A 25,718-nucleotide genomic window follows, 5' to 3' on the forward strand; every position below is an offset into this window, starting at 1 on the left:
AAATTATCCCAGATGAATTTAAAGACAAGAGCTGGCCATGTGTGAGCAGATGTGTTTAGTCCTAAACTTGCAGACATGGGTGTTTGAAAAGGGAAAAAAGCTGAGGCACAGATATGTACAGAGGACTGGTGATGTTCCTAAGGATGTGTCAAAACTGGTGAGTCAGGGGCGCCTGGGAGGCTCAGATGGTTAAGCGTCTGCCTTCAGCTCAGGTCATGATCCCGGGGTCCTGGGATGAGCAGAAGCACTGGCTCATTTCTTACTGGATTAGAAACTAAAGGAGACAGGCAGAGGCTCAGTGGTCCTCAAGAGACTGTTTGGTCTGTAGCCTCCCCTCGGTCTCAGGCTCAACCTCTATGTTCTCTCATAGCTGTGACTCAACCAGGTATTTTCTGGCTTACTGAGATATCCACGGCATTTCAGGTTCTGATGTTTAAAAACAAAACAACAAAAACTCTTTACAAACCTTATGTTTCCTTTTGCCTTTGTTGGAAACTTTTTCTGAGGCTTGTTTCTGAGCCTCTCTTGTGTGCTTTTCTGGCACATTTTTCTTTTCCCCCTTGGGTGGCTCTGTTTCTTTGTAAGGCTTTCCTGGTATTCTGGTCAAGAGATTCAGGTCAATCTTCACAATAAGTGGATACCTGTCATCAGGCTCACTGAGGGGTGAAAGAAGTTCCTTCTCTTCCATAGGAGAGAACATTCGTTGCCGAAAAAAGCTATCTTCTTCCTCCACTGAGGAGGGCTTCACGGGAGTCCTGTTACTCTCAGGGTACTTAGGAGTTTGTGAGGAAGGAGGAAGGCTCTCGCTTTCATCCGAATCTGAGGATGAGGTATCTGTTTCTATAATTTCCCTTGATTTCTGGGAAGATTTACTTGTTGACTTGTATTTCTTTTTCTCTGCAGAAGGTCGAGGGGAAGATTTGGACTCCTTTTTAATATTGGGTTTCCTGGAGCCTTTGGTGGCTGCTTTATGTCTGCTGGAGGGCATGCTGGTAGCCATGTCTACAGGGGTTTCGCTTTCTATCTTCAGGCCTCCCCGGGGCTCTTCAGCGGCTGCCTTCTCAGCCTTTTTGGGTTGTTTTTTGCCTACAGTTCTCCTCTGTGTTGTGCTGTCACTCTGTGCAGGGGACTTCTGCCTCCCTCGCCCACTTTCTGATCCCTTTTGGACAGTTTTGGAGTCCCGTCCAGGAGTAGCAGAACTAGTTTCTTTAGGTCCACCTGGATCAGGGTAGCTATTCCCAGTGCCCTGTTCTCGGCCTTCCTTTTTATAGCCTTGAGATGATGGGATGTTACTGTCCACAGAAGAAGCTGGTGACACTTTATGTGGGTTCACTTTATTCAACCAATTATCAAGTTGCCATTTGTTTGTTGGTGGTGGTTCAGGCTGTAAAACAGAGAAATAAATATGCTTTTGTCAATCCTGAAGCTTTCTCCCTCCTTAACAATCTCAAGGAAGAGGAAAAAGCACAACGTCTAAGACCACAAAGGCATTTGCTGTTCAGAGTTCTGACTGAACTAAGCAAAGGGCTGACTATTGGCTCTCAGAACTCTCATCCCTTGAATGAGGAGATAAGCCTGATGTTACAATGGCCTTTAAACATTAAAGATTTCTGTCAGGGGAAGGGGGGTGGGAGGATGGGTTGGCCTGGTGGTGGGTTTTGAGGAGGACACGTTCTGCGTGGAGCACTGGGTGTTGTGCACAAACAATGAATCATGGAACACTTCATCTAAAACTAATGATGTAATGTATGGGGATTAACATAACAATAAAAAAAAAAAAGAAAAAAAAAAAAGATTTCTGTCAGGAACCCAACTTCAAAGGTAAAATTACAAATGACCATGGCTATGCTTAATTCCAAAAAGTAAACAAGTGATGTAGGTACTGATAGAGATTTTCAACCATATTTTATCAACCTACAGTAAAAATTATATAATATAGGAATCCTTTTAGTCACAATAACTACATAACATGAATTACCATGCTAAGATATAAAAAGAAAGCCCAAACTAAACCAATCCAGTATTTTAGGGACCTGAAATATGACCTCAAATAATTCCTAATCTAGACTGAATGTTTGTTCAAATAACAAGGAAACTCAAGTATCTAAGTTTCCTCCAAGATACACAGTTCAATTTCTTAACCTTCTTTCCCTTCGCCATTTATATTGGAAACAGGTCTCAACTGGCCATCACCAGGGGCTGTGCGAGGCCTACAGAAGATACCCCTGCCTCCGTCTCACCTCAGGAGATGCACTCTGGGACGGCTCATTTGCCTCGCTGTCACTGGAGCTACTTTCACTCTCTGAGTCAGATCCAGAGCTGCTTTCAGATCCACTGTGGCTGCTAGAATCGTCCCTGGAGTTATCAGCTCCTTCACTATTATGGTGTGAAGGTTCAGAGTTACTAAAAAGAGATAAAACATATAAATGACCGAAAATGTTTTTTTGTTTTTTACAGTGACAGCAGGAAAACACCCAAATCTGACAACCAACTTTATTTAAAATGTTTACTGTTTGTTATGCTGTTATAGTTCTATGAATCCAGAACATCATTTATAACTGAAATACTTCCTTAAAAAAAAAAAGTTTCTAATATGCTCTTCAGCCATTAGCACTTACCTTTTAAAAACAGTTCTACTGTGGTATAATTTATATACCACAGAATTCACCCATGTTAAGTGTACAATTCAATCATCTTTAGTTAATTTACAAGGTTGTCCAATCGCCATTACAATAATATTTACTTTATAAGGTCAATTATTATATTACTACAATGCTATCAAGTGACCCCCACCCCTCCAAATAAAACAAAAAATAAAAGGATGCGTACCTTCCTGGTGTACTCCTTGGCATTGTCTTATCACAATCCTAAAAGTAAAACATGAGAGGAAATATGAATGAATAAATAGCACTCTATCTGCTTAATGTGAACAATATTTGAATTCTTCACAGAACACTAGCAGCTCTAATGCATGCATCAATGTTCACCTAACACTTAGGACACACTGTTGTTACCTAAAGAATAACTGCCAGGCTAAGACGAAAAGCTTTGTTAAAAGTTTTTCTTGTCAACAATCTCACGTTTCATGAGTACACTCTGATCCATGAAAAGTAGTAAGGAAAAGCCAATTTAAAAAGAAGGAGTTTTAAACACAGAGCAGAACATGACAACATTCCACTGTCAAAAAGCAGTAAGGAACTTATTTTAAATAAATGAATCATATATGTATCATTCAATTCTAATTCTTATAAAATACAATGCAAACCAATACTGTATGATACTGGCAAATTCATAAAGCAGTAGACACACCTGCTCCCCATCGCTGTCTTCACTGCTGCTTAGTTTTAAGTCATCTTTTAACATACTAGAGGGAAAAGGCAGAAAGAATTAGTAATTCTGTAACAGTGTATCATGGCACACCAGAGTATTAAATATCTATGAATCATTCTAGAAATAATCATGGTGGTAGCCATAGATTTAATTAAAAAACAAAGAAAAGAACCAGTAAGTCTTACTCTGGTGTGCTTCACATCCGGAGTAAAAACTGAGAAAGGAGGAAGTGAACATTTCAAAAGCTCTCACTTTTCCATAAGTAAAACATGTAACCTTCTTTTCTAATAAAATAAGCCACCTTCTACAAACTCTTATACTCAGTTGTTATCTCTATTTTTCTCTAATTGCATCCATACCCACTCATTCATATTAAAAAAAATTACCACACTCATACCCAACAGTCCACTAGAGAGATAAAACTCCTAAAAAGAAGGAAGATAAAATGAAAGTATCAGCAATTCTCTTTCATTGTCCCTCATATTCCACGAAGAGATTCATACAACTTCATAATTGTGAAAACCAGAACACAAAATGAAAGCGCTAGTTCATAAACGCCTTGCTATGAAAGATGACTGCCCTCTGGAGGAGTAACAATTTGGGGTAAGAACCTTAGCTATAAAACAGAAATGACCGTGTATGAAGTAAAAATAAACTCCAGGTTCTAAATCTTCCTTGATTAAAGTTCAAATCAATTAAAAAAACACACACATTCCGTAAACTATAGTTTCTGAAATTCATTTTTCAAAGTAAGATTACAGATTTAAATTTTCTTTAAGGCCATAAAATCAACATTAAAATAAAGAATCCGAGTAATGACCCATAAAATATTCCTTGCCTTTTTACAGGAGAGCAAAAATTAATACAAAGCTTAGGGAAAACCACTAGAAAAATGTTTAATTTCTCATTACTGAGTAGTTCCATTACCTTTCTTAAAATTTCATGACAGTCTCCAATCAGTGGAAAGGAAATCTTCTTTCACTCCAATAACTACTAATACTTTCCCCTCAAAGTTTAACCTGAGTTTCTATATCTGACCCCAAATTCAGATTATCCCCTAAAAGATCACCTTGAAACAAAGTTACCAGATGATTACAGAATTATGAAAAGTGTTTTAAGGCTGGCCCAGTTAAGCGGGACAGAAAAAAAGAGCTTTCTTTTGGACAAGGGCTTAGTGCATCTCTATGACTGATATCCTGTAAGGAAATGTACTTACTCTGAATTCTCTCAGCCCTTATGATTTAATAATGGCAGCTCAATGAACCTGTTCACACACGTGGATATGTCAAAGCTTTTACCAGACTGCTCAAGGTCCTGCATGCTTTTGTTCCCTCAGCAACCAAACTGATTCGCACATATATGGTAGGCTTTTACCAGTTCTTTGCATATGAATAAATATGATAAATATGAATATAATTTCAATTCTTTAAGCAGTGAGGGGGATTTCTTGCATTCGTATAAGTTCATTCTCAGTTCTTCCTTTGTTCAGCATAAGAGGCTGAGGTTATCAATACAGATTACAGGTTATAGCTTAGAAAGCTAGCATTGTGGCCACAGCTGCTTCAGAATTTTGTTTTAATCAGTGAGTTAACCTGTGGTCTCAGGAATTCAGTTCCTTCTTAAGCTGGAATTTATTATCATCCAATATATTAGCCTAATTACATTTTGACATATATTCCTGGTTCTACCTATAGAAGGAGGAAAACTTAAAGACAGTACAAGCTATGCTGACTTAATATTCTACACAAAGCAGTTAAATGGAGGGCTTACTAAGAATCCTGTATTGTTCAGTCTTCTTTATTAAAAACAAACTATCAACCTACCCACAAACACAAATACACACATCTCTAAGAGATGAGAAAAAACTGTAATCTCAGAGGAGGTATAGGCAAACTATGGACCACAAGTTAAATATAGACTAATACCTGTTTTGTAAAAAAGTTTTATTGGAACACAACCACACCCATGGTCTATATTTGCTTTCATACTACAATGGCAGAGCTGACTAATTGGGACAAAAACTATCTAAAGCCCCTAAAGCTTAAACTATTTCACTATCTGGCCTTTTACATAAGCTTGCCTACCCCTTCCTTAAAAGATTAAGTACACATATTTAAGCATTGTGCTAGTATATACACACTACAGACAGACTTTTAGCAAAACAGACAAACTTATTAAGCAATACACTTACGATTTAGATTGGTGTCCATTTGAAGTTTTAGAAGAAGGATTGTATCTTTCTAGAACAAAAAGAATGCAGAAATTAACAACTACAGTACGGCTATTTAGATTGTAAAATATGTATCAGTATACCCGCAAAGAAATGTAAATCAACACCATGAGATAGAGTTCGTCCCTCCAACAAACTGGCAACATTTTAAAGCCCAATAAATACGAGATACTGGTGGAAACAGGCATGCTCAGAAGCTGTCTATAGGACTATAAACTCGTATAATCTTTTTGGCAGGCAATCTGGTAATATTATCTTACTGATACTAGAAATGCACATATCCACTGACAGCAATTATGATGAAAAAAAATTTACCTTACAGGTATATCTGGAAAAATACATAAACACACACACACACACCAGATGTTTATGGTAGTATGATTTGTAACAGCAAAAACTATAAATAAATGTCTATCAAGAGGGGACTAGTTAAATAAATTATGGTATGTTCATACAATGTAAAACAATTTTCATGTTAAAAAGAATGAGCTAGAGGGGCGCCTGGGTGGCTCAGTCAGTTGAGCGACTGCCTTCGGCTCAGGTCATGATCCCGGAGTCCTGGGATCGAGCCCCACATCGGGCTCCCGGCTCGGCAGGGAGCCTGCTTCTCCCTCTGACCCTCCCCCCTCTCATGCTGTTTCTCTCTCGCTCGCTCTCTAATAAATAAATAAAATCTAAAAAAAAAAAAAGAACGAGCTAGAGTTTTTATACTGATACAGACACAGCTCTAAAATAAATTAAGTGAAAAACACAGGTAATAAAGAGCAGGAGCAGCTTATGATCCCATTTGCCAATAGTCAGTTATGGCGGAAGGAGGAAAGAACTGAAGATGCGACAATCTTAAAAGATTTTAAGATAGAAACTTTCTGGCCTATAGCTGCTTTCTACAATCAATAATGGCGGGTCCCTTTTTCCTACAACTATAGCTTTAAGGCAGAACCAGTGTAAATCTACTTATTAAAGAAGTTACTGCTCTTGGCAAAAAGACCATTTATTTTGTTATAGAGCTATATGGGGAAGCCTACACATTTCCAAGGTTCCTGACCGTACCACTATCAATTCATACAGCCATCATCTCTTGGGACCAGACTTAAATTCCCTAAGGCTGGGGCACCTGGGTGGCTCAGTCGGTTAGGCATCTGCCTTCAGCTCAGGTCATGATCCCAGGGGTCCTGGGATCGAGCCCCGCCTCCAGCTCCCTGCTCCACGGGGAGCCTGCTTCTCCCTCCCTCTCCCTTTGCCCGCTCCTCCCCCTGCTTGTGCTCTCTCTCTGTCAAATAAATAAAATCTTAAAAAAAAAAAATTCCCTAAGGCTATTGTTCCTTCAAGTTCTCAGAAACCAAAAGACAGGAGGTGAAAGCGGGTTCTGCAACAGCCGACTTTCTTCCCAGACCTAAAGACCTGGCAAGAATGAATAAACACAGACACAGGAAGAGAAGAGCTATGGCAAGCTACAACCCTACTTGCTTATAATTTAACTCTCGCAGAACCAATTATCTTCACAAAGGAGAAAAGAAGACAGAAGAATGGCTCTTGGGTTTATCAGGTGCCCATCAAACTGAATTTATGAACTCTGAACTACTACTTAAAATATTTAATAAAAATAGTTAATTTTAATCACCATCAATCTATAATTCTTCATTTTTTAATTTAATTTAATTTAAACCAAGACTTGGTTTAACTCATTACTAATCAACAGATAATAAAAACTGGGATAAAGCATGTGAAGGAATCGTAAAAGCAATATGTGATGTGACCGTGAGAAATGAATGCTCAATAAAAAGCTTAACTTGAAAAGCAAGAGGAAAAGAAATACTCACTTTGTTCTCCAGGGCCAAAACTGGACTGCTGAGATTCCTAAGAAAAAGGAACATAAAATTATACAGTGGCATTAAGAGAACGGTTGGTAGTGACAAATGTTTCAAATTCAACTATTCAATTCCAGCTAATTCAATGAAAGATCCTGTTGAGTTCCTAAGAATGCATAAAAGAAAACACACTGAAAGAATTTAACAATCACATATGATCAGCCTCAGTAATTATATGGTCACAATAATGAACTTTCCCAAAGCTCACTACAAAAAGCATCAAGCTACCTAATAGCTCCTCTTTATTATTCGTTTCTTTTCAGCAGCATCCATGGTACTCGTATCCTAATTTAGAGCCCTGGGAAAGCAAATGATTTCAATTTAAGATTCTTGGTCTTAAGAAAATGTTTAACCAGGGGCGCCTGAGTGGCTCAGTCGTTAAGCATCTGCCTTCGGCTCAGGTCATGATCCCAGGGTCCTAGGATCGAGCCCCGCATCGGGCTCCTTGTTCAGCGGGAAGCCTGCTTCTCCCTCTCCCTCTGCCCCTGCTTGTGTTCCCTCTCTCGCTGTGTCTCTATCTGCCAAAAAAATAAATAAAATCTTAAAAAAAAAAAGAAAGAAAATGTTTAACTAAAAAAAATTTAATAATACTAGGGGCACCTGGGTGGCTCAGTTGTTAAGTGTCTGACTCTTGGTTTCAGCTCAGGTCATGATCTCAGGGTCGTGAGATCTTGCCCTGTGTCAGGCTCTGCACTGGATGTGGAGCCTGTTTAAGATTCTCTCCCTCTCAGGGCGCCTGGATGGCTCAGTCATTGAGCATCTGCCTTCGACTCAGGTCATGGTCCCAGGGTCCTGGGATCGAGCTCTGCATCGGGCTCCCTGCTCGGCGGGAAGCCTGCTTCTCCCTCTCCCATTCCCCCTGCTTATGTTCCCTCTTCTAGCTGTCTCTGTCAAATAAATAAAATCTTAAAAAAAAAAAAAAAAAGATTCTCTCCCTCTCCTTGGGAGCCGCCCCTGCCCCCTGCTCACGGGCATGTGCTCTCTCTCTAAAATAAACAAACAAACAAACTAAAAACCTACACTAGAGTGAAAATAGCTGTATAACCTATATAGACTCAAAAGACACCACCTTTATGAACTAAAAACCTCACATAGTATTCGCACATCATTTTACTACCTTCCTTTTCCTGCTCCCAATATCTTACAGACAATTAGCAACTTGAGGAAAAGCCTGTCCTGTAGTCTTTGTAAGCTGCGTACTACTAGTGCAGTGTCTGGCACTCAGGAAGTACCAGTAAAAAAGGAAGCCCAAATGTCACTGTCAGTGAAAGAAACACGGCTTTCCAAACCCAACTTTCATGATCACAACACCTGTTTCACATGTGCAAATTGTGCATTTTTCTAGGTTAAGTCTGTAGTACACAATGTAGTATTAAAATTATACAAACATCCCTAAAAGCCTTCTTAAAAATAAGCACAATCTTACTTTAATGACAGAACCATCTGTGAAGAAGAAATCCACATAATATGAATTTAAAAAAAAAACAAACAAACAATAAACAGCACTGTAAACCTACATATGTGGTCAACTGATTTTCAACAAGTGTGCCAAGAGCATCCAACAGGGAAAGAATAGTCTTCTTAACAAATGGTGTTGGGACAACTAAACAACCATATGCAAAAGAATGAATTTGGATGCTTACCTCAGATGGTATTAAAAAAATAACTCAAAATGGATCAAAGACCTAAATGTAAGAGCTAAAACTACAAAACTCTTAGAAGAAAACTTAGAGTCCAACCTTAATGACCTTGGATTTGGCAAAGAACTCTTACATATGACACCAAAAGCATAAGACACAAAAGAAACAAATAGATAAAATGGACTTGAGCAAAATTAAGAACTTCCGTGCTTCAAAGGATACCATCAAGAAATTGAAAAGACGACCCAAAGAATGGGAGAAAATATCTGCAAATCATGTATCTGTTAAGAGACGGCTACCTACAATAGAGAAAGAGCTCTTACAACTCAATGATAAAAAGACAACCCAATGAAAAAATGAGCAAAGGATCTGAACAGACATTTCTATAAGGAAGATAAACAATGGTCAATAATGATGTTGTCTGACATCATTTGTCATGGGGAAAATGCAAATCAAACCCACAATGAGACACCACTTCACACCTACTAGGATAACTAGGATAAAAAACACAGATAACAAGTGTTGACAAGAATGCAGAGAAAATGAAAGCCCAGTGGGGATGTAAAGTGGTGCAACTAGCTTTGGAAAACATTCTGGAAGTTCCTCAAATGGTTAAAGATATAGTTACTGTATGACCTTGCAATTCTACTCCTAGGTATATAACCAAGTGAAATGAAAACATTATGTCCACACAAAAACTTGTACACAAATGTTTATAGCAGCATTATTTCACAATAGCCCAAAGCTCAAAACAACTTGAACATCCATCAGCTGACGAACATGCTACACTTGGAATAACCTTGAAAACATTATGCTAAGTGAAAGAATCCAGTTGCAAAAGACCACATATGGTAAGATTCAATTTACATACGATGTCCAGAAAAGGAAATCTACAGAGACAAAGAAAAGATGAGTAGTTCCATAGAGCTGGGAGGAAGACGAAGGGAAAGTGGGTAATAGATGAAGAAGAGGGAGTTTCTCTTTGAGGTGATGAAAATGCTCTAAAATTCACTGTTGTGATGGTTGCACATGTCTATAAATATACTCAAAACCATATAATTGAACACTTTAAATGGGTGGAAGGCATGGTATGTGGATTGTATTTCAATAAAGCTATTTAAAAAAATATAAATAGAGCAGTGGCCAAGGTCATGCCTGTGAACTGTGTTAAAGATGCAAATAATCCTCCACCCCCTTGAATTGCCAATTATCTTATACTCGTTTACCTGGTAAATGGCCTAAAAGTTAATAGCCTGAACTTTCAAGTCATCTCTCCTTTTCCTCACACCTCTGACAATAGTCTGCTGGTCTCCAAATGCTAGTGGATTCCAAAACATATACTGAATGCAACAAAATCTCTTCTCTCCATCTAACTGCAAGACTTCAGGTCCTCACTTTTTTTTTTTAATTTGAGAGAGGGCGAGCCAGAGAGAGGGCACAAGAAAAGGGAGCAGCAGAGGGAGAGGGAGCAGCAGAAGGAGAGGGAGAAGCAGGTTCCCCGCTGAGCAGGGAGCCCAATGTGGGACTCAATCCCAGCACCGTGGGATCACAACCTGAGCCGAAGGCAGATGCTTAACAGACTGAGCCACCCAGGTGCCCCTTACATTTTTTAATCTACAAAGGCCATCTTATGGATCTTTCTGGCTCTAATCTTTCTCCTTCACTCAACTATAGTCTCTAGTTAATCTTCCTCAAGCCCAAATCCTAGTATGAGTCATCACTACTCTTTTTTATAGAGCCTTCAATTAAGGCTCTTTGTTTTTCCTAGGAATGAAACCCAAACTCTTTGACATGATATCCATTCATATATCTAAGCACTGGAAAAACAGAATGATAAGCAAAAACAAGGACTTCATAATCATGGAGCTTAACACTCATCCGTATAATGTCAATGACTATCTCCGCAACTATTCATGCACATAAAGGTAAAATGGTAACTGTGGCAAGTACAACGAAAGGCAAGAGCTTACAATTGTATGTGTGTGAGCATGTGAGTGAATGTGTGAGTGAGAAAGAGGGAAAGAGGGGGAGAGACGAAGAGAGACAGACAGATCTAGCCAGGAAAATGAGCAAAGATTTCCCTGAACAAGTACCATTCAGGGGCGCCTGGGTGGCTCAGTCGTTAAGCGTCGGCCTTCGGCTCAGGTCATGATCCCAGGGTCCTGGGATCGAGCCCCGCATCGGGCTCCCTGCTCCGCGGTAAGCCTGCTTCTCCCTCTCACACTCCCCCTGCTTGTGTTCCCTCTCTCGCTGTGTCTCTCTCTGTCAAATAAATAAATAAAATCTTTAAAACAACAACAACAACAACAACAACAAGTACCGTTCAGGTTAAGACCTGATATAGGTAGGAAGTAAACTGGGAAAGGTAAGTGTTCAGGGTACAGAGAACAGCATGTATAAAGTCAGAAAAGACAGGAGGACTTGGGGGCGCCTGGGTGGCTCAGTCGTTAAGCGTCTGCCTTCGGCTCAGGTCATGATCCCAGGGTCCTGGGATCAAGCCCCGCATTGGGCTCCCTGCTCGGCGGGAAGCCTGCTTCTCCCTCTCCCGCTCCCCCTGCTTGTGTTCCCTCTCTCGCTGTGTCTCTCTCTGTCAAATAAATAAATAAAATCTTTAAAAAAAAAAAGACAGGAGGACTTAAAGGCAGTCCATGGGAGCAAAAGGTACAGAAGGAAGGGTGGTGAGAAATGAGACTCAAGACCTGAAAAGCTAGATCATAAAGCATGCAGACTTTATAGATTATATTAAAATATATATATATATAACCATATCTGTTCAGTAAAATTTGAGTCTTGCGGGACAGACGGAGAGGAAGGGGGGTTGGGGGTGAGGTATAACTCATTTTTACATGAGATAACTCATGTCACAAAACAACCAGTGAAGTTAATGTATAAGATCTGAACTTCTGGGGCGTCTGGGTTCCTCAGTCAGTTGAGCATCTGACTCTTGCTTTCAGCTCAGGTCAGGATCTCAGAGTCCTGGGATGGAGCCCTGCTTGAGATTTTTTCCTCTTCCTCTCCCTCCCCCTCTACCCCTCCCTCACTCCTGCTCATGCAAGCGCACACGCGCTCTCTCTCTCTAATAAATAAATAAAATCTTAAAAAAAAAAAACATACGGGGAAGTGAGCAGCAGGGCGGGCTGACAGTAACGGGGCTGAGAAGCTGTTCACATAGCAAGTGAAAATGAATGCCAGAGGACTTGGATCTCAGCTAAAGGACAGTATTCTAGTTACTGAACTTTCAGCCACGGGACCTTTTGAAAGTCATGATCTTCTTCGAAAAGGTCTTCCTTGTGTGAAAAATGAACTTTTGCCCAGTCATCCTCTTGAATTATCAAGAAAAAATTTCCAGCTCAACCAAGATAAAATGAATTTTGCCACACTGAGAAGCATCCAGGGTCTGTTTGCTCCACTAAAATTACAAAGGGAAATGAAGGCAGTGCAGCAGGTTCAGCGTCTTCCAGTTCTTCAAAGCTCAAACCTTTCACTGGATATTTTGAGGGGCAATGATGGGACTGTTGGATTTGAAGATATTCTTTTTTTTTTTTTTTTAAAGATTTTATTTGTTTTTTGACAGAGAGAGAGACAGTGAGAGAGGGAACACAAGCAGGGGGAGTGGGAGAGGGAGAAGCAGGCTTCCCACGGAGCACGGAGCCGGATGTGGGGCTCGATCTCAGGACCCCGGGATCATGACCTAAGCCGAAGGCAGACGCTTAACGACTGAGCCACCCAGGCGCCCCGGATTTGAAGATATTCTTTTTTTTTTTTTTTTTTTTAAGATTTTATTTATTTATTTGAGAGAGAGAGAATGAGAGACAGAGAGCACGAGAGGGAAGAGGGTCAGAGGGAGAAGCAGACTCCCCGCCGAGCAGGGAGCCTGATGTGGGACTCGATCCCGGGACTCCAGGATCATGACCTGAGCCGAAGGCAGTCGCTTAACCAACTGAGCCACCCAGGCGCCCTTGAAGATATTCTTAATGACCCATCACAAAGTGAACTAATGAAAGAACCACACTTGATGGTGGCATATAGACTCAGTTTACTGTAATCTATTTTGCTGTCTGTTCATGAAAATAGAGGGGCTGCGTGTTGTTTATAGTCCTCTTTTTACTATAACTTGATGTACACAACCTTAAAAGTACTGACACATGAGAATTTTTGACTAAACAGTATCTGTGATCATTTGAAATTATTTGGGTCTTTGGTTTATGGCCAAGTGACAATTGAAAGCACTAAAGGGAAATGATTTTAAAACTTCCAATTTACATGAAAACAATAGCTTTCCATGTCTTTAAAAATTTGTTGATCATGAGTATTTTAAAACTGTCTAGAGTTTCTAATTCAGCCTATTTTCTGGATATTCCATAAATTTAATTTTGAACAACCATTATCAGCATTTGAGTCTGTAACCTTCATAGTAGCATCTTGCAGAATAAACATCTGTAACTGATTTCAGTGGCAACACTTCAAATTAAGTACCGAGTAAGATATTTATATTTTACCTTGTTTCAGTATAGCCTACTGAAGCTCATAAGAATAATACTGGATTTATTGATGTTATTTTAGAATTGTAGCGATTCTTTGATTCAGGTTGGTAAGTACAATAAGTTCAAAGGTTTTGATTTTGGTCTTCTTTGTAAAGTGAAAAATTAAATAAAGCAACCAGCATATGCTGATTAAAAATAAAAGATATGAACTTCCGTGTTAGTGTAAAAAGATTTGGGAGTACTATATAGGTTATCCATGAAAAAAGGAGGAAGGAGGTTAAATTATTTACATTATACTTGAGGGATTATATTGTCTCTGTTATCTTTTTCTTTGAGTGATGCACAAAGAAGTAGCTCTTCAAGTGTTTTTTAACTGGAAAAGAATCTAACAAAAATCATAAATTGAGGGCACCTGGGTGGCTCAGTTGGTTAAGCCTCTGCCTTTAGCTCAGGTCATGATCTCAGGATCCTGGGATCGAGCCCCACTTCGGGCTCCACGCTCTCAATGTGGAGTCTGCTTGAAATTCTCTCTCCCTCTCTCTCTGCCCCTCCTACCATGCACCCCCCCTAAAATAAATAAATAAATCTTTTAAAAAAATTATAAATTGAGATTGCTAGAAGCACCTGTATTTTCATCCACCTCATTATAGCTAACTTTGTACAATGAATGATTTATTCTAATATTTGTTTCTTGAATCTTCAGCTATGTTTTCTAAGCCTACCTCAAACGTGTTTCCTGACAAAGAAATGCATTTTAGTATATTCTCTCTTTACTGGATTTTACTCATTTTTCAGTAGAGCAGAAAGACCAAGTTTTTAAAGATTTTTTTTTTTTTTTTTTTTTTTGAGACAGAGGGAATGAGAGACAGAGAGCATGAGAGGGAGGAGGGTCAGAGGGAGAAGCAGACTCCCTGCCGAGCAGGGAGTCCGATGCGGGACTCGATCCCGGGACTCCAGGATCATGACCTGAGCCGAAGGCAGTCGCTTAACCAACTGAGCCACCCAGGCGCCCAGAAAGACCAAGTTTTTAGACAAAGGTATAGAATACTGGGAGAACTCTCAAAACAGGTTTTTAATACAATTTACTAAACTTGGATGTTTAAGGACTGAATTGAATTATCACACAACTCGAAATACCAGAGAGTATTTCGCTCTCATAGTTTCATTAGTTAGTATCCCAAGATACATGATGCTTTCATAGTTTCATTAGTTAGTATCCCAAGATACATTATACACTAAAAGCAAGGTTAATGACATAAATGCATATTCAAACTACTGTTGATAATCTGGATGTTTTCTTCTTTTTTCAGCTTAGGGCATCCTTGTTTCTACTTTGTACAGTGACAGATTAAGAGCTCATACGAGGAGAAGAAAAAACTCAACTCTGCCATTTTCTTGTTTGCTCAGAAATGCATTTTAGTGTTATTTTCACTCAGTAGCTTCATTGCAGGTATATCTTTTAAGCCACTTGTCCATCAGTGAAGATCTGTAAATCATCTTAACTGATCCAATTTAAAACTGTAATATGCTAGAGCCAGTAAGAGCAAATGAATGAAAGCAATTCTACCAACTTTTCCATAATGAAAAGACCTAAACTTCTCTTGGAATACCTTGGAAATAAAATGTGACCATCTGCCATTCAGATCAAGAGAAACAATACTACTTTGATTTTGTTTTCTTAGACTTAAAAATAGAGAATTTTTCGAACTAAAAAATAAGAATAAAGTTTTCAACCCGTTTCCGTCCCTGCCCCCAATCTCCAAAACACACAACACTGGAGTATATAAATGCTTTCCACTTTGGAGACCACTGACTTACCATAGTGGTAAAAATAAAGACGGAGAAAAATGAATGGAATTAAAACACATTAAAGGAGGTAAAAGCATTAGGACTTGGTGACAGTTTATTGGGTATGACAGAGAGGGAAGTGCCAAAGATAATTCCAAAAAGGTTTTTCTAGCTTCACTAAGACAGGAAACAGTCAAAGAGGATCATGCTTGTTTTCTCTTGCTTTTTGGTTGGGAACTAGCAGGGAGAATCACTAGTTCTCCCTGGAAGATGTCTCAAAGGCACTTAAAACTCAACATCTAAGAAGTGTCAACTATGCAGCTGGATGTATGTATCTGAATTAAGATAAAAAATTTTTATTAAGATAAAAATTTGTAGAACATCTAAGTAAAGGGAATAGGATATAAAGAGAAGACAATTCTAGGTCTAAGCATGGTGTATATAACTATGCATCCACACAAACACTAATATGTAATTTTTTTCATTCTTTTGTATTATTTTATTTCCACAATGAAATGTTGGGCAGACTGAGGCAAAACACATTTCTTCATTTGTATTCTTTTATAGCACCGAGCACAATGCCTGGAAAACTTGAATTTATTGGTAGAGGCAAAGATAGAGGAGAAAAAGAAGTCAGAGAAGTAAGGTAACTCTAGATGAGCAACATATAGTGGGAGACAAGGAAGAAATAGGTTAAAACAGTATTTAATGCTCATGAGAAGCCATATGAAGATAAAAAATGAAAAACAATGATTGAATTGACAAAATGGGCCACTAGTGGTCATAATGAAAATGGTTTTGGTGAGGTATCATGTGTAAAAGCAAGATCAATCAGACTAGACTGAGGAGTGCCTGAGGAAAGAACAGACATTAAGTATTAACCACTCTTTCAGGAAGTTTAACTCTAAGGAGGAGGACTAGCTGGAGAATCACACGGAATAGAGGGATTTATTTGTTTTGTTGTATGTATGTATGTATTGTGTTGTTTTAAAATAGGACAGATCAAGGATGTTTAAGTGAATGACAATGGATTCACTAAACCAGCTCTCCAAACATATTCCTAAACTCAACTTCTCATCCACCACAAGTCACATGTGAACTGCTCTTTCAGACCTGCTAATGAGTGTGAAATCCTTATTGTGCTCCTTACCTTCCCATGTGCTTCTGGCACTCCTATACTTCTCCTTCTAAGCCCAGTTACTGTCATCATCTTTAGGATGTCATCTCCAAACTCCCTATCAAAATTTTCTCCCTTCTCTGTCCTCTCAGTGGACCCAGTTCATATGGTCAGCACACACAGGGAATAAATACCTAGTAAAGCTCTGTATAAAGTTTTAAACTAAAATACACATGAAGGTATATTCACTCAAAAGTCAGAGAATGAGATGAGCTACAAAAAACCAAAACCCAACCTGTAAAAGCAACCCAACTGAAGCAATGATCACTAAGTACCTAACTGAAGTGTTTCAGAAAAACCAAATATCTAAACGCATTACCTGAGTATTTATACACAAATTCAGTAAACAAACATTTACTGAACAGCCACAGGTGCCAGGAACTATTCTAGGCATTGGCACATACTATTCTAATTGCTTTTTTAAATACCAATCTTAGAACAGGGTAACATCCAAATGATTCAATGCTATACCTCCGAAGCACCTAGAACACCGCCAGGAGTTGTTTCAAATATACACTGAATATGTACAAGGGCAGTCAAAAGCTTCAGTACGCTTCAAACTATCACTGAAAAATCTACTAACCTATCTCCAATGATACCCACCTCATTTGCTTTCCCTCCAATGACAAAGAATGAGCTAACTGTACACTATTCTGAAGTCAATATCCTGTACTTGAGCACTGAATCTCAACCTCTCTTGTGGAGATTTCCTAAGGGTACCCTCTATCTTTCATGTATCATATGCTTTTCCTTCTTACTAAAACATTATGATCAGCATATATATATGATAAAACACTCTCATCTTATAAAAATACTCACCTGACAACATCACTATACCCTTCTTGGCAGGATCACATTTCTCTGTTCCCTTTTATAGGCAATGCCTCAAAAGAAGCTCACTGGCTCCAGTATAATTTGTGCCTCTGTAATCATTCTTTTGCCCTCAGCTTTCTAACTAAAATGCATCATCAATAAAGAATACATTGTTAAATATGATACCTGGAACACAGTAAGAACTTCGTAAGTAAATGTTTTGACAAATAACCATCAAATTCATACAGATGAAAGCCATAATGACTGAGATCAAGAATATGCTAAATGAGATTAACAGCAGATTAGACACTGCAGAACCAAAGATTATTGAAACAGAAGATACAACAATAGAAACTACTCCTAAATGAAACAACAAAAAAGACTGAAAAAAAAAATGAATAGTGCATTATTGACTTATGGAACAATTTCAAGAGGCCTAATATACATGTAATTGGAGCCCTTCAAGTAAAGGAGAAAAGGGGAAAAGGGAGTACAGAAAAATATCTTGAGAAAATAAGAGCAAACTTTTTTCTAAATGTGGTAACTATAAACCAAAGTTCCAAGAAGCTAAAAATAACCCCAGCACAAAAAAGATGAAAAGAACCACACCAAGACACATCAAAACTGAACAGCTTAAAATCAGTGATAGAGACAAAAAGAATCTTAAAAGCAACCAGAAAGAAAAAAGACAAATTATATACAAAGAAGGAAAAAATTAAAAATAAACTATATACCAGACACAACGCGAGCCAGAAGACAGTGGACAACATCTTTAACCTAGAATTCTATTTCCAGCAAAAATACCTTAAGAAAAAAGGTAAAATAAAAATTTCAGACACACAAAAGCAGGAAGCATTCATCACAAGCAGACAAGCATTAAATGAAATGTTAAAAGTCAGTCCTCCAGGTAGAAGGAAAATGCCAATCAGAAATCTGGATGAACACAAAGGAATAAAGAGCAAAAGAAATGGTAACTATATAAAGAAAGACAAAAGTCCTTTTGCCTCTATTATTTAAATGTCTTCAAAAGATAAGAAACTGTCTAAATGAAAAATAAATATTGTGGGGCTTATAACTTAAATGTTAAGTAAAATGTATGCAACAATAGAACAGATACTGGGAAGGGAGAAAAAGCATAATGTTGAAAGATTCTTATATAACAGAAAAGAATGGTATATTACTTGAAAATAAGACTTTGACAAAGACATATTCTACAAACCCTGGAGCACACATAAAATAAAACAGTTAAAGTTAATAAGCCAAAACTACAATGCAAGCATAAAAAATACTCAATCCAAAAGAAGGCTAAAAAGGGGGAGGGCAGATGGGACAAGTAGATATCAAAAGGCAAGATGGCATATCAATAACCACATTAAAGTGGTTTATCAATAACCACATTAAATATAAATGGTCTAAGTACACCCCCAAAATAAATAAATACCCCAATAAAAGAGCAGAGTATCAGATTGGATTTTTAAAAAAGGCAAGACAAAATTATATGCTACTTACAAGAAGTGCATTTTAAATAAATGAACACAAATAAGTTAAAAATAAAGAATGGAAAAAGGAATACAATACGTACACTAATCAAAAGAAAGCTAGGATAGTTATATTAATATTGGACAAAGTAAATTTTATAGCAAAGATTATCATCAGGATTAAAAGGGGTCATTTCATAACAATAAACGTATCAATTCATCTAGAACTAATAGCAATCCCAAATGTTTATGCACCTAAAACATGAACTCCTAAAAGTATGAAGAAGTGAACAATGACAAATTCAAAATAATTGGGAGATTAACTATAACTCTCAATAACTGATAGAACAAGTTAAATTAAAATGAGTAAGAATATAGAAAACTTGACTAATGCTATAAACCAAGTTGATCTAATCAACATTTATAAAACACTTAACAACAGCAAAATACATATTCAAGTGTACACAAAACTTTTACCATAGAAAACAATATTCTGGGCCATGAAATAAGTTGTAATAAATGTAAAAGAATTCAAGTCACCCAAAGTACATTCTCTGACCACAACGAAATTACGCCACAAGTAAGAGAAAATATATAAGGTAACAGAAAATAGGTGGAAAACCTCCAAATATCCTGAAAACTAAATGACACTTCAAAATAATCTGCAGAATAAAGAAGAAATCAAAAAAGAAATCAGAAGATATTTTGAACTGAATAAAAATGAAAACACATTTCAGAATTTGTGGTCTGCAAATAAAACATTACTTAGAGGAAAATTTATAGCACTAACAGCCTGTATGAGAAAGTAAGAAAGATCTCAAATCAATGACCTTAGCTTCCTCTTTAAGAATTTTTTTAAGGGCGCCTGGGTGGCTCAATTGGTTAAGCGTCTGCCTTCAGCTCAGGTCATGATCCCAGGGTCCTGGGATGGAGTCCCACATCCAGCTCCCTGCTCAGTGAGGAGGAGTCGGCTTCTCCCTCTGCCCCTCCCCTCCCCTCCTCTCCCCTCTCCTCCACTTGTGCTCTCTCTCTGGCTCTCTCTCAAATAAAATCTTAAAAAAAAAAAAACAACAGAATTTTTTAAAAAAGAAGTGTAAATTAAAACAAAAAAATAGAATTAAAAAAATACAATGTTTTTTCAAAAGAAATATAAATTAAACCAACTGAAAGCAGGATAAGAAAGTAATAAAGAAGACAATGGAAATCAATGCAACAAAGCTCAAAAACAATGAAGTAGAAAGAGCAGTTTTTTAGAAGATCAATAAAACTGGAAAACCTCAAGGGGCACCTAGGTGGTTCAGCTGGTTGAGTGTCTGACTCCTGATTTTGGCTCAGGTCATGGGATCAAGCCCCATGTTGGGCTCTGTGCTCAGTGGGGGAGTCTGCTTGAGGTTCTCTCCCTCTACCCCTTCCCCACTCACTCTCTAAAAACAAATAAATAAATCTTAAAAAAAAGAAAAAGAAAGACAGAAAGAAAGAAAAGAAAGGCACCACATATGTGAACAATTGCAATTGCTAAGGCAATTCCATGCAGAGACAAGCTGTTTCTTTTTTTAAGAGGCGGAGGAGGGGGGCAAAGGAAGAGGGAGAGAATCTCAAGCAGACTCCACACCCAGCACGGAGCCCAGCGGTGGTGGTGGGGTGGTGGGGAGTTGATCTCAAGACCTTGAGTTCATGACCTGGGCTAAAATCAAGAGTCTGACACTTAACCGAGTGGGCCACCCAGGAGCCCCCAGAGACAAGCTTTTTAAACAAATGATGACGGAAATGGGTATCTGTACACAAAAAAAATAAACTGTGATCTATATCTTATCACCATATACAAAAATTACCTTAAAATGGATCACAGACCTACATGTAAAGCCTAAAACAATAAAACGTCTAAAAAAAAAGAAAAAAAAGGAGAATGTGGGTAGGGCAAAATTTCTTAGACACCAAAAACATGATCTGTAAACAAAAAAACTGATGAATTAGACTTCATCAATATTAACAACCTCTCATCTTCAAAAGATAGTTAAGATAATGAAAAGGGAAGCTACTTACTGGGGGGAAAATGTATAAATCTTGTATCTGATAATAGACCTGCATCCTGAACATATAAGCTCTCAAAAACTCAGTAAGAAGAGGACAACAGGGGTGCCTGGGTGGCTCAGTTGGGTGAGCATCTGCCCTCAGCTCCGGTCATGATCTTGGGGTCCTGGGATTGAGCCCCACATCGGGCTCACTGCTCAGTGGGGAGCCTGCTTCTCCCCCTGCTTGTACTCTCACACACACCCTCTCTCAAATAAATAAATAAAATCTTTAAAAAAAAATGAAGAGGACAACAATCCAGTAAGAGATAGGCAAAAGATTTAAATAGTGCACCAAAGAAGACACACAAATGACAAATAAATACATGAAAAGGTGCTCAACATCATCTGTCATAGAGAAATGTCAATTAAAACCAAAATGAAGCACCCCTACGCAGCTGCTAAAAGGCCTAAAATTTAAAAAGACTGACCATACCAAACACTGGTAAGTATGTGGAGCAACTGAAACTCTCACCTATCGCTAGTAGGAATATAAAATGCTTCAATCATTTTAGAAAACAGTATGAGATTTTCCTAAAAGTTAAATGTACATCTGCCCTATACTTGAAGGTATTTACTTATAAGAAATAAAAGCATGTGCCCATACAAAGACTTGTACACAAATATTCACAGCAGCTTTATTTTTAACAACTAAAAACCAGAAAGAGCTCAAATGTCCATCAGTAGGTGAATGGGTAAACTGTGGTATAACTATGAAATTGAATACTACTTAGCAATAAGAAAGAATGATTTATACATTTGACAATATGGATGAATCTCAAAATAACTGTGCTGAGCTCAGTTGGTTGAGTTCAGATCATGACCTCAGGGTCCAGGGATCTAGCCCCACATGGGGCTCCCTGCTCGGGGTGGTGGGAAGAGGAGAGTCTGCTTCCCCTCTCCCTTCATAGCTCATGCTCTCTCTCTCAAATAAATAAAATCTTAAAAAAAAATAGTAATTGTGCTGAGTTAAAGAAACCAGACCAAAAAGAATATATGTATTATCATTCCATTTACACATGATTCTCAAAAATGCAAACTAATGTATAGTGACAGAAATCAAATTAGTAGTTGCCTAGGGATGGGAAGGGCAGAGACTACAGGAAGACATTATAAAGGATCATAAGGAAACATCTGGGGTATATCAACAAGAGAAAGGACAAAAACCATATGAACATTTCAAAAGATGCAGAAAAAGCATCTGACAAATTACAACATCCAGGTTTAGGGGGAACATACCTCAACATAATAAAGGCCATATATGAAAAACCCACAGTGAACATCATCCTCAATGGGAAAAACTGAAAGCTTTCCCCCTAAGATCATGAACAAGACAAGGATGTCTACTCTTACCACTTTTATTCAACACAGTATACTGCAAGTCCTAGCCACAGCGATCAGACAAAAAAAAAGAAATAAAAGATACCCAAATTGGTAAGGAAGAAGTCAAACTTTCACTATTCGCAGATGACATGATACCATATATAGAAAATTGTAAAAGATTCCACCAAAAAGCGAGGACTAATAAATGAATTCAATAAGATCGCAGGATATAAAAGCAAGATACAGAAACCTGTTGCATTTCTATACACTAGTAATGAAATAGCAGAAAGAAAAATAAAGAAAACAACCCCATTTACAATTGCACCATAAATAATAAAATACCTGGGAATATATTTAACCAAGGAGGTAAAAGATCTGTACTCTGAAACTATAAAATGCTGATGAAAGAAACTGAAGACAACACCAACAAATGGAAAGAAACTCCATGCTCATGGAATTAGGAGAACAAATATTGTTAAAATGTCCATACTATGGAAAGCAATGTACAAATTTAATGCAATCCCTATCAAAATACCAATAGCATTTTTCACATAACTAGAACAAATACTCTAAAATTTATATGGAACTACAAAAGACCCCAAATGGCAATCTTAAAAAAGAACAAAACTGGAGGTATCAAAATCCATTTCAAGATATGCTACACAAAGCTGTAGTAATCAAAACAGTATGGCACTGGCACAAAAGAAGACACACAGATCAATGGAAGAAAAAAGAGAACCCAGAAACAAACCCATGATTATATGGTCAATTAATCTATAGCAAAGGGTGCAAGAATATGCAAAGGGGGGGGCGCCTGGGTGGCTCAGTCAGTTGGGTGTCTGACTCTCTTGGTTTCAGTTCAGGTCATGATCTCATGGGTTGTGGGGTTGTGCCCCACATCAGGCGCTGCACTCAGCAGGGAGTCTGCTTGAGATCCTTTCCCTCTGCCCCTCCCCCCACTTGCACACACATTCTTTCTTTCTCTCTAGAATAAGTAAGTAAATCTTAAAAAAAAAAAAAAAAGAATATGCAATGGGAAAAAGCTCGTCAAGAAATGGTGTTGGGAAAACCAATGCAAAAGAATGAAACTAGACCACTTTCACACCATATTTATTTTATACACAAAAATAACTTCAAATTGGATAAAAGCCCTAAATGTGAGACCTGGAACCATAAAAATCCTAGAAGAGAGTACAGGCAGTAATTTCTCTGACACTTGCTATAGCAAAATTTTTCTAAATACGTCTCTTAAGGCAAGGAAAACAAAGGAAAAATAAGCTATTGGGACTATATCAAAATAAAAAGCTCCTGCACAGCAAAGAAAACAATCAATAAAACAAAAAGACAACCTAATGAATGTGAGAAGATATGTACAAATGATATATCCAATAAGGGTTAGTATCTAAAATATATAAAGAACTTATACAACATAACACCAAAAAGCAAATAATCTAATTAAAAAGTGGACAAAAGACAAGAACATACATTTCTTCAAAGAAGACATACAGTTGGCCCTCAGACACATGAAAAGATGCTCAACATTACTCATCATCAAGGAAATGCAAATCAAAACCACAATGAGATCTCACCTCACACCTGTCAGAATGGCTAAAATCAAAAACACAAGAAACAACAAGTGCTGGCAAGGATATGGAGGGAAAAAACCCTCATTCACTGTTGGTGGGAACACAAGCTGATGCAACAACTGTGGAAAACAGTATGGAGTTTCCTCAAAAAATTAAAAATAGAACTACCCTATGTTCTGGTAATCGCACTACTGGGTATTCACCCAAAGAATACGAAACTAGTTCAAAAAGATACAAGCACCCCTATGTGTACTACAGCATTATCTGCCATAGCCAAATTATGGAAGCAATCCAAGTGCCTATCAATAGATGAATGGAAGAAGAAGATGTGGTGTGTGTGTGTGTGTATATATATATACACACACAAACACACACACAATGGAATATTACTCAGCCATAAAAAAGAATAAAATCTTGCCATTTGCAACAACATGGATGGATCTAGAGAATATAATGCTAAATGAAGTCAGTCAGTCTGAGAAAAACAAAGTACCGTATGATTTCATGCATATGCAGAATTTAAGAAAACAAATGAACAAAGAAAGAAAGGGATAAACAAAAAAACCCGAGACTCTGAAATAAAGAGAACAGATGGTTACCAGAGGAGGGGGGGGGATGGGTGAAATAGGTGAAAGGGTTTGAGTATGTACACTTACTATGACGAGCACTGAGTAATGTACAGAATTGGTGAATCCCTGTATTGTACACCTGAAACTAGTATGGCGTGCTATGTTCATTACACTGGAATTTTTTTTTTAAATTTAAGATATTATTTATTTGAGAGAAAGAGAGAGAAAAAAAAAGCACAAGTGGGGGCAGGGGCAGAGGGACAAGCAGACTCCCTGCTGAGCATGGAGCCCCATACAGGGCTCTATCCTAGGACCCTGGGATCATGACCTGAGCTGAAGTCAGATGCTTAACCGACTGAGCCACCCAGGCACCCACCCTGAAAAAAAAATGTTTTAAGAGAAACATTTGGGAGTAATTGATATGTTAAGTGTACTGACTGTCATGATGCGTTTCACAGGTTTACACATCAAGTCAAAAAATAAAATTTAAACTTAAAATATGTTCTGTTTATTGAATATAATTAATCCTCAATAAAGTTACTTAAAATAACATACTTGACTGTTTAAAATGTAAGAAATAATAATGTATTGTGAGGTTTATAACATATAGATAAGAAACATGTATGATAAAAGCAGAAAGAACAAAAACACGGAAGTGAAGTTAAACTGTTGCAAGGCAATTAACCTATACATGAAATGATGTATTGCTTGAAATAGTGTGGTACGTGATGTTGTAAACCCTAGAGCAACCACACACACACACATACACACACACACACACACACACACACACTTCCCGATTTCAACATTTACTACAAAACTATATAGTACTCATGACAATGTGACACTGCCATAGGATAGACAGATCAGTAAACAAGAATTTGTATATTCTCAAATATACAAAAAACCCCTCACATTTAAGGTCAATTTATTTCAACAAGGGTACGAAGTAGATTCAGTGGGAAAAGAAGAGTCTTTTCAACAAATGGTGCAGGGACAACTGGGTATGCACATGCAAAAGAATGAGTTGGACTCCTATCTCACAGCAAATACAAAAATTAACTCAAAATGATCAAAGACCTAAATGTAAGAATTAAAACTATAAAACTCAATGAAGAAAATATAGATATAAATCCTCATTACCTTGGATTGTGCAATGGTTTCTTAGAAATGACACCAAAAGCACAAACAACAACAAAAAATAAACTGGACTTCATTAAAATTAAAAATTTGTGTACCTTAAAAAACACTATCAAGAAAGCAAAAAGAGGGGCACCTGGGTGGCTTAGTCAGTTAAACGACTGCCTTCGACTCAGGTCAGGATCCCACGGTCCTGGGATCAAGCCCCGCGTCAGGGCTTCCT

At 37.9% G+C, this 25,718-nt stretch overlaps 2 protein-coding genes across 3 annotated transcripts in view; one reads left to right on the forward strand and one right to left on the reverse strand.

The window, feature by feature from the left end:
- AFF4 (AF4/FMR2 family member 4) overlaps positions 1-25,718 on the reverse strand; it is a 90,568-nt gene that overhangs the window by 24,082 nt on the left and 40,768 nt on the right. For both annotated transcript variants that reach the window (XM_021702032.2, XM_021702031.2), the window contains 6 exons: positions 7,381-7,417; positions 5,522-5,570; positions 3,310-3,364; positions 2,830-2,867; positions 2,241-2,403; positions 467-1,384 (listed from right to left, as the gene is read on the reverse strand). In XM_021702032.2, coding sequence (XP_021557707.1) covers positions 467-1,384; positions 2,241-2,403; positions 2,830-2,867; positions 3,310-3,363 — 1,173 coding nt within the window. In that variant the 5' untranslated portion in view covers position 3,364; positions 5,522-5,570; positions 7,381-7,417. The remainder of the gene's footprint in view (positions 1-466; positions 1,385-2,240; positions 2,404-2,829; positions 2,868-3,309; positions 3,365-5,521; positions 5,571-7,380; positions 7,418-25,718) is intronic.
- LOC110591136 (proteasome maturation protein-like) lies at positions 12,250-13,113 on the forward strand. The gene is made up of 2 exons (XM_021702033.2): positions 12,250-12,589; positions 13,028-13,113. Exons 1-2 carry the CDS (start codon positions 12,250-12,252, stop codon positions 13,111-13,113), a joined length of 426 nt encoding a protein of 141 aa, XP_021557708.1.

This window comes from Neomonachus schauinslandi, chromosome 7 (assembly GCF_002201575.2).
Source record: "Neomonachus schauinslandi chromosome 7, ASM220157v2, whole genome shotgun sequence".
NCBI lineage: Eukaryota > Metazoa > Chordata > Mammalia > Carnivora > Phocidae > Neomonachus > Neomonachus schauinslandi.